The 9,354-nt window shown below is 37.3% G+C and overlaps 3 protein-coding genes across 4 annotated transcripts; 1 reads left to right on the top strand and 2 right to left on the bottom strand.

Moving 5' to 3' along the window:
• Window positions 1-257: 257 nt before the first annotated feature.
• LOC126588033 (EPIDERMAL PATTERNING FACTOR-like protein 9) lies at window positions 258-1,681 on the bottom strand. The gene is made up of 3 exons (XM_050253167.1): window positions 1,378-1,681; window positions 787-869; window positions 258-669 (listed from the first exon to the last, which is right to left on the bottom strand). The coding sequence occupies exons 1-3, from the start codon at window positions 1,451-1,453 to the stop codon at window positions 493-495; spliced, it is 336 nt and encodes a 111-aa protein (XP_050109124.1). The 5' UTR covers window positions 1,454-1,681; the 3' UTR covers window positions 258-492.
• Window positions 1,682-3,411: 1,730 nt separating this feature from the next.
• Window positions 3,412-6,378, top strand: LOC126588031 (asparagine--tRNA ligase, cytoplasmic 2-like). 2 transcript variants are annotated; one of them, XM_050253165.1, is made up of 8 exons: window positions 3,412-4,051; window positions 4,291-4,494; window positions 4,703-5,098; window positions 5,183-5,368; window positions 5,470-5,534; window positions 5,622-5,751; window positions 5,876-5,934; window positions 6,054-6,378. In XM_050253165.1, exons 1-8 carry the CDS (start codon window positions 3,629-3,631, stop codon window positions 6,235-6,237), a joined length of 1,647 nt encoding a protein of 548 aa, XP_050109122.1. In that variant the 5' UTR covers window positions 3,412-3,628; the 3' UTR covers window positions 6,238-6,378. The 2 variants fall into 2 exon arrangements, with proteins under 2 accessions (XP_050109122.1, XP_050109121.1); XM_050253164.1 differs by having other exon boundaries at window positions 3,414-4,051; window positions 4,255-4,494.
• Window positions 6,379-6,531: 153 nt separating this feature from the next.
• Window positions 6,532-7,458, bottom strand: LOC126588032 (cysteine-rich repeat secretory protein 55-like). The gene has a single exon (XM_050253166.1). The coding sequence runs from the start codon at window positions 7,419-7,421 to the stop codon at window positions 6,621-6,623; it is 801 nt and encodes a 266-aa protein (XP_050109123.1). The 5' UTR covers window positions 7,422-7,458; the 3' UTR covers window positions 6,532-6,620.
• Between the last annotated feature and the right edge of the window lie 1,896 nt (window positions 7,459-9,354).

Below are 9,354 nucleotides of genomic sequence, written 5' to 3' on the forward strand. Positions count from 1 at the left end.
GTGAAACACAAAGCATGCACTATGAAATGGAAAGCAAAAATGTGTATTCCTAGTCTCCTAGATACTTTTGGAATGCTGCTTGAGTACTTCTCGCGAGAATGTGAGCTTCCAACCCAAAATCAATTGGCAGTTGGTTGAGATGCTCAAGATTATGTAAATTATCGAGAAAAGCTTTCATTTTCCGACGTGAGAGACACACTCTCCACATTTCTGAGTTTTGAATTTGGCAGATATTACCGAGAGAGACACAGTGAAAATATATATGACTTGGTAAGCCAAAAATTGATGCGCTGTCCTTTTTTCAAAACTCCAGAGCAGATTACAACAGCCAATTTAGGACAACCCCGTTGAACTTAATTCTGCTACACCAGTAAAAATGGGACCATTTTTCCTCAAAAAGATTTGGAATTTTAGATTCTGATACATGGTTGAATCTTAAATTGAAACAAAGTCCCTACTCATCTCTCAAACTCCCAAATGTGAAGAAATATTTTACCCATGACAAACACATCTGTAGTGGTATGCACTATTGATGGGGTCATTGCCCTCCACAGGGACTTGCTCAGCTCTGCACTTGTACTTGCACCCTCTGCATTCATTGTATGTGCATGTTGGTGCTGTCGATCCGATCATCAATCTCCTTACATAGTTCATCCTTTCCTTGCTTCTCTATACCGTCAAGAATTATGCAGAATTATTGTCAGAAAAATTATAGAAAAATATCAGAAAAATTATGCTTATTTAATTTTGATTTAAATTTGTTATATGTTTGGCAATGTTTATCACCTGCTTAAGTTGTTCTCCTTGTGATGTAGAGAAATCGTTGACCCTTTGACCGTGTGGAAGTTCTGCTACTTGAGTTCTCGACCCTGCATCAACAATGAGACCATAAAATCAAAATGTTGAAACAAACTTGGCTAAATAATGCTATTAAAGCTGGGAAATTTGGTGGTGGGAGCACGGAGACAAAAGGAGAATTTTGAGCAACTAACACCCATTTAGACCAATTGGTTAGTTCAGTGTACTCGCCCCCTATACCTAAGTTCAAATTCCCGTTTCCGTAGATTACAGTACTTTAGACTATCATTTCTATATATAAAAAATATCCAAATAAATTTGAAGAAAACACAAAGAAGCTGGAATTTAATATTGGGAACAACCAATTTGGTGAACCTTAATTTGGAAACCAAATTGCAAAAACTTCGAAAAGGCAGATATATGTATGTATATGTATGTATATAAATATATGTGTGTGTGTGTATGTATTATATATATATATATATATTATGAAAAAGGAGCATATAAATGGAAGCTTTAAAGAAAGAATTTAGGAAACAAAAGAGGAAGAAGGAAAGAGCTTAATTATGAAGGGATAACCTTGTACAACATAGGCTGCAAAGACTAATATTATGAAGAATGGTAAGAGTAATTTAGGTCTTGTGGATTTGGCCATCTTTTTTCTTTTCCCCTTGAATGAGAGATGAAATATTTGTGGTCAATATATTGGAAGGATAAGAAATGAAGGAGAAGGAGAGGGAGAGGTGTGTCGCAATGAGCTGAGCCGCTCAGCCAGAGAAGAGATAGGGTGGCAAAAATATGTGCAGTGAGTCAGTGACTCAGAAGAGGGAGGCACACATGCACCTACTATTTAAGAACCCCTAACCTACAAATTATGCCTCTTCGCTCAGAACCCGTGGGTACTATATACGGGAATCTTTGCTGTGAATTGACCGTAACGCCCACAGTTTATGATGTCAGACAAGGGAAGGGATGACAAGAGGTGGGACAGGGCCGGGGTACCCCACCATTCCCCGCCTCTGATAGCTATTCGCTTTAAACCCCGACCGCGACCGCGACCCCAATAATTGCATCCATAACCATGTTTTTAATCCGTGGTTCCCCACCCTCGCCTCCGCTGGGGAAGTACCCGTCAATTAGCATCAAGGTCTAAAATATCAATGATATCGGAAATATAGGTAATTCAAAAATACGAAAATTTTGATAGAAATATCGGGATAATATCGATATTTTAGACATTGAGCATATCATGAAATGTTTATTTAATTAGTGTATTTTTCACTCATGTATATTACATATATAAGCTATCTCTATGCAACATAAATTAATCAACCAACTAGTACAAGTATCAAGTATGTAAAACAAGAAAAACTAAGAACATAATTTCAACATAATACAAATTTCGCACAATTGTTATAGCTTAACAACCACCACTCCGTTGAATTTTTAAAGTTTCACGTCGCAGCATAAAAATCTCCAATCGGACAAGGTTCGAGTTGTGCGATGGTAATGTCATCACTGCTCCATATCCGCCACAGAAATTGAAAAAAATATCCACAAACCCGCCCCATACCCGTTTGCACTCTTCCATAACCGCCCTATTACGGTCGGGAAACCAAACCCGTGGTACTTTTTGTCGTCCCTATGTGAGACATATTCCAGTTTTAGATTTGAAAGGGCAGGAGGGGGATTTTGAGTTGGCAAATCATTTGTCACCTCTAGAAGCGTGGCGACGAATCTTTACTCCTAGACGGCAATTCTGCAGCGTAGCCCCAGTCGTGTGGTTTACACACAAAATAAGTTTTCCCTACAATACCAGCATCAGGGTTTTCAGGTCCCGGCAGTCTTGGCAAATGATGCTTATGGATTTTGCTTCTTTGCATAAACTTTTCTTCTCACAAATAAAAAGGAATAAACTTTTACAAGTGGGTACTCTGAAGTTTATTTTCGTAGATGAAAAATTTGATACTAAATTATTATTAACTAATTGTGCGGCTTAACCCAACTTCAACAACAATCGTGCACCAAAAGCAACGTCATCTCAATTTTTCACCACCTGACAAATGAAAAATTTATTGACGTGGAAGAATTGTAAAACAATATAATTAGAGAATACAAAGTAGATAAGTTTTTGCTAATAAACCCCAACACTTGGGTTGATTTAACCAATTTTCTATTAAAAATAATCATGGGGAGGTAGAGATATATCTACATAACGTTTGAAGATGAGGCTTTGATTATTTCGGTTGTAAATTTCATATCCTTAGAAAGCCTCAATAATAACAATAATCACTACTACATGATTATTTGGTCTAGCGACATTCAGTTTTCATTTAATTAAAGTAGATTTTGAATTCAAATATCAAGGACGACAATTTTTTATAAAAGTCATCAATAATGAAAATCATTTATTTGGATTGGATTAGGTTAAATCTTGCGAAGATAGGAATAAAATAAACAACGTGACTTTCAACATAGGTCTTCTTTTCCAACAAGTGACCAAAAATTTGGAAAAAAAAAAGGAACAGTTTAAAGTCGGTTATATCAGGCTTGAAAATTCCCGCGAATGCCCAACTTTGAAGAATACCAAACCTTGCCTCCCACAACTCTCCAATCTCTCTGTCTTCTGAAAAAAAAAACTTGCCCAATTCAAAACCCAGAAACAATCCCTTTCCTTCATCCCAACATCTCCTAAAACTCAAAATCTCAGACTCTCTCCTCTCCCAGGCAAAGCATTTAAACCTCTTATATCAACCCACCAAACAATGTCGCAATCACATCTTCACCATTCTAATCTCATTTCATTCAACTCTTGTTTCTCTATCTCGAAATGGAATCTGAACAAGCCGCGACAGCTGCTAGTACCACCCGATTGAGCCCTTTCAAGTACTCGAATCGGGTGCTTTTGAAAACCATCTTGGATAGAAGGGATGGTGGTTTGGAGTTGATTGGTGAGAGGGTTGTGATTGGAGGATGGGTGAAGTCCTCCAAGGAGGTCAGGAAAGAGCCGGTGCCACATATAGCTGGTGATTATGTGTCGGGTGAACCTGAACCAAGGTCAGACGTCTGCTGCTGCATCGAAATTCTTCAGTCTCGGATTCCTTTTTTACGAACAATTGTTAAGGTCTTGGGAGGAGGAAGTGGCGGTCATTATCCACTTACGGATAAGTTGGAAACATCGATTCATACGTCCCCGCCGCCTTCCACTGTAGTCTTGCAAGTCGGCGATGGTTCTTGCGTTGCAAACCTTCAGGTAAATACGAGCAATAGTATTTGTACCATCTCAACTGATGATACTTTGTACCGTATCTCTAAAAGAGGTGCGCAACACACAAAATTTAGAGATGGTATAAATAATTTTGCTACTTGGAGTAGTTATCCAACTTTTTCTATGAATTTTATTTGGCAAGGTGAAAATTTATGTGACACTATTTTATTATATATGATGTTTCTCAGGTTGTTATTGAATCCTCCCTGACTCCCCCATGCCAGCTCTTGCATACTGGAACTTGCATCATAGTGGAAGGCTTGCTGCAGAAGTCTTGGGTACTACAAGGCAAATACGTTATCGAGCTGAAAGTGGATAAACTTCATCACATCGGAACAGTAGAATATAGCAGTTATCCATTATCGAAAAAACGCGTGCCTCTAGATAAACTAAGGGAGTTTTGCCACATTAGACCGCGGACAACTACGGTAATTTGCATCTCCCATTGTTATTTGGTTGTGTTTCTTCAATTTTTGGTATTTGTTGAGTGTTTGACATATATAAGGCATTTAGATTTTTAGGTCATGACAAAGGGCGCATACGATTGATATACATTGTTGGTTTATTTTCTAACAGCTTAAGTTTTTGACGTCTGTGATTCCTTAATGCAATATGACATGTTCTAAATTATTTTAGGTGCAATCCGTCATGCGAATCCGCAATGCCCTGGAGTTTGCAGCTCACACATTTTGTCAAAACCATGGTTTTCTTTCGGTGCATGTACCCATTATAACAACTACAGACGGCAAAGGGTCCAGTGAAAAATTCCATATCACTAGCCATTTCGCAGCAGCAGGTGAAAAGGAGGAGCCTAAGAAAGCCGTTGTTGACAATGTTAAATCTTCTGAGGGTTACTTCTCTAGCCCAACTTATCTAACCTCTTCTGGCCGGATGCATCTGGAGAGCTACGCTTGCGCCCTTGGAAATGTGTACTCATTCGGGCCACGATTTCGAGCAGAGAAAGGAGAGTCCCCAAAACATGCTGCAGAAATGTGGATGATTGAAGTTGAATTGGCATTTTCAGAATTAGAGGTACAAGTTAATGTTTTTTGGGATGACTGAATTTGTGCTCATTTTTTTTTATCATATCTAACAATTATCTTCTGGAGCTTGCAGGAAGCAATCAACTGTGCAGGTGACTTTTTCAAGTCCCTCTGCAAATGGGTAGTGGAAAATTGTTCGGAAGATATGAAATTCCTTTCTCAGCGAATCGACAAAACCAGAACCGAACGTCTTCAGTCAATGGTTTTGAGTACATTTGAAAGAGTTTCCTACACTGAGGCTTTGGATGCTTTAAAGAAGGTTTGATTGTATAATTAACATTCTCATTGAGTATAATTCTGACAACTATGTCTTTCTCTTGCAACATTATTTACGGAAGTTTATCGATTTTAACCTGCCAGGTTACAGAAAAGAAAAAGGACACAATGATCGAGTGGGGTGCTGCACTAACTGAAGCGGATCTAAGGTATGCATACGAACATTGTGGTAAGTAATCTAAATTGGCCAATATCACAATTGAGATTCCTAACCTTTTCTTTTTTCATGCTTATAGTTATTTGGCTGATGAAATCTACAAGAAGCCTGTAATTGTATACAATTATCCAAAAGAAACCAAGCCATTTTATGTCCGGCTTAACGATGATGGAAAAACAGTTGCAGCATTTGATATGGTTGTTCCAAAGGTAAGCTCATACTTGCACTTTAAGAAACCATGAGAAACCTTTTATCGAAGCTCCCCCATCCCTATATAAGTTCAAATTAATCAAAAACTGGTTTCGATGCTGAAAAAGGCTTATTTTTTCGCAGGCTGGGAGGTTAATTTCTGGTAGCCAAAATGAGGAGCGCATCAACCTTCTAACTACAAGGTACTCATTTGCATTAATCGTCTTATATGATAGCCAAAAACTCAAAAGGTTGTTCTTGCCTTCTTTTGGACATGGAAATTAATAAATAAATTTCATATTTTGGTGTTTCTTGTTTGCAGGATTAAAGAGTTGGGATTGGCAGCACAGCAGTACGAATGGTACTTGGATCTTCGCCGGCATGGAACCGTGAAGCACTCGGGATTCAATCTTGAGTTTGATCATATGGTTCTGTTTGCCACTGGCCTGAATGATGTAAGGGATGTCATCCCCTTTCCCAGAAGCCGTGGCAAAGCTAACTACTAGTCTACTTTGAGTACAAAATAAGATGTAAAGGACCCAAATGGTGAAAAATTGTATACATACATTGATGAAACATATGATTTCATACATGTAAATGAATAAGGAGATTTGTAATTGGGATGCAACATGCAAGCCTTGTAAAAATTTGTGCGTTCTTTCTTTGGAATTTGAATGATTTGGCACCAAAATATGGAATTCCATTGGCTTTAAAGGATAATTCAACGAAGAAAAAATATGCACAAATAGATTAGAGAATTGGTTATAAACTTTTAATCATGAACATAACAAAACAGATAATAAACTCTAAATAAAACACGGTTTAGTGCCCCTTTATTGCGCAATAGTACATCTTCCTTTCGGAGTGTTGTATACTAGAAGTACAAAATTTATGGATAAACTATAGCCATTACATTATTTTCATCCACGGCCTGCTGGGTATTGTTTGAATCAAGAGGGAAGAAAAATGGATAGAGCTCATATCTAACATAGCAGCTACTATACAAAACTCTACATCCCTTTCTGTTGTTACAAAAAGTTGGGAAATTTCCCACTGCAATGGACAAGCACTGAGAGCAGCCTAGCTGAGGCAAGTCCCTTGTGCACTGCACTAGGGCATATAGTGTCACAAATGGTGATAGCTTTGTCTCACCTTTCCCAAGCCCTCCACTCTCCGGCACAACAGCTTGTGCCCTAATCTTATCCGCCAGAGCTCCTAGTTCCTTGTTAAAGTTCTCGGGGTCGGTCACATTATTAACATTGTAGTAAAATATACCATAAGATGTGTCAACTTCCCCAATGAAGCTCTTGTCACTGTACCTCAAGAAACAATAATCATACCAAATTCGTGCGTCAGCTTGGTTCGGACAGCGCTGGCGAATTTGCTTTGCGGCGTCTTGGATGCAAGTTGAGCAGTCTTTGGTGCCCACAACGTCACCTCTGCATTGAGCCAGGCCATAGACTTGGTCTTGGTTCATCCCATAGGAGGTAGCCAAAAAACCGGTTGAGGCAGTTTTTGGAACCAATTCAGCCAACAAGCTATCGATATTTTGTGATATTTGAGTGCCATTACTTATTTTAGTGCTATCCTTGTTGCAAAAATCTCCCAAAGGATCTTGAGATTCTGCAATGCAAATGCACAAAACAAGCAAATAGAGAAGAATATGGTATGAAAAGTTCATAATCTTCATATTTTGGCTCACCTAGAATGCATGGGATGAAGATAGATTTGTGAGGTGGTTGTTTATATAACAAGCAGTTTAGTGGAGATGGAAGTGGGTGTGGGGAAGCCATTGCAAATTAAGCAGACATTTTTGACTTTGTTGGGGCAGTCCACAATATTACCAATGACTGGAAAATTAGAAAGATACAAATGTTAGGTTTTTGGCTTATTGCTTCTAGAATGAGAATAGATTTCTTGGCTCCTCTCTTTTGTTCAAGTCAATCGACAGAACTCAATACCTGCACATATAGTGAGCTTATCACCACATAATTATGGCATATTTTCTGACTCAAATGAATATTTAAATTAATCCGATTTTAAACTTTTCGTGTGTTTATTATAACATATATAATAGAAAAAAATATATGTTGCTCTCACGTTACAATTCGTAAACGAATACACACAAAATCAGAGAGTGTTTAGGCCATCTCCAACCGACCCAGCCAAAAATTGGAGAACTGGCCAGCGGGCTGGCCAAGAGCAGCCAGCTAGCCAACCCTATAGCCCAGCCCAAACATATGCTACCTGACGTCAGGTTACTGTTTGGTTTGACTTTTTTACTTTTTTTTAGACAAAATTTAAAAAAAAAATTCTAATTTTTTTCCTATATCCATTCCTCACATCATTTTCACCATTCTATACTATCTTATCTCATTTCATTTTAATTCTTCACCAATCTTTCACATCTTTATCATTTTACTAAGATAAAAATCCAAAAGCTTATTAATTTAGCAACAAGTGACACTCAAAATATGTTCGAAAACCTTATTTTAATATGGTATTTTAATTCAATTAACCATATTAATTCAATTAAAGTAATAAATTATTGAGATGGCTAAAAACTAGCCCATTTCGGTTGGAGATGAGTTTTTTGTCAAACGGGCTATGTTTTGACCTATGGCTCTTTGGCCCCCTCGCTTGGAGAAGGTATAAAATATGACATGATATTGTTCATTAAAAAAATTATTTCTTGCAGGATCATAAGGCTAAACATGGCCCTTTGGCCCCCTTTTGGTTGAAAATAATCTTAATTGATTGATCTCATATCTATTCAGTTTTTTTTTACATTCACGATTTCTCTTATTCTAAATAAGTAAATCATCGTTTAGGTTCTTTTGGGTAAAATCAAATACTTATATTATTATTTTTTTCATATAAAAGAACCTTAAACAATACTGATTGCACGGGGTCTACGCATGAAATAATATCTGATCATGGTCAACTTTTTGGGCTTTCACATTTCTGATTTTTGACTCCTCACAACAAGTTGCTTGCTTTATTATAGTCTTGTCCTCGCGTCTACTCGTGAACAGCCAGAAAGGTATAAGTTGACAGAAGAAAACACTTTGCAAAGGCTGTAGCTCGAGGGATATGTGTCAAAATTTTCAATTTGACGAGTGACATTAGATTAATAGAATGGTTCAGATCTAATAAAATGCGGGTAAATGCAGAATATATAAATGTAGAGACTTGAAATTCGTAATTCGATTAGTTAAGAATATTATCTTTACTCTAAAAATCTAAATTTGATTCCGTCTATCTTAATATCGCTTATAAAATAAAAATAAACTTCCTTACATGATTATATATTAGTCGCTCCATTTAAAAAATTCAATGTTTGGTGTATCTTTACTTGCCCTTTTTCCTAATTTGACGCAACAAGACACATGTAGTTCCCATTTCCCACATTATGACTTCAAATCTGTGGTTACAAGGAGGACAGCAAAAGATTGGCACCAATCACATATATTATTAATCTACGGTTGATTTAAACGAATAAACTGAATTGATTGTGTAAGATTTGTCTTTGGGATACGCCTTAATACCTCCTTTTAAGCATCGTAAAGCATACAATTTCTTCAAACTATATAATTATGTAGTATGTACCATAACAAAATATG

This window comes from Malus sylvestris, chromosome 10, assembly GCF_916048215.2.
Source record: "Malus sylvestris chromosome 10, drMalSylv7.2, whole genome shotgun sequence".
Lineage (NCBI taxonomy): Eukaryota > Viridiplantae > Streptophyta > Magnoliopsida > Rosales > Rosaceae > Malus > Malus sylvestris.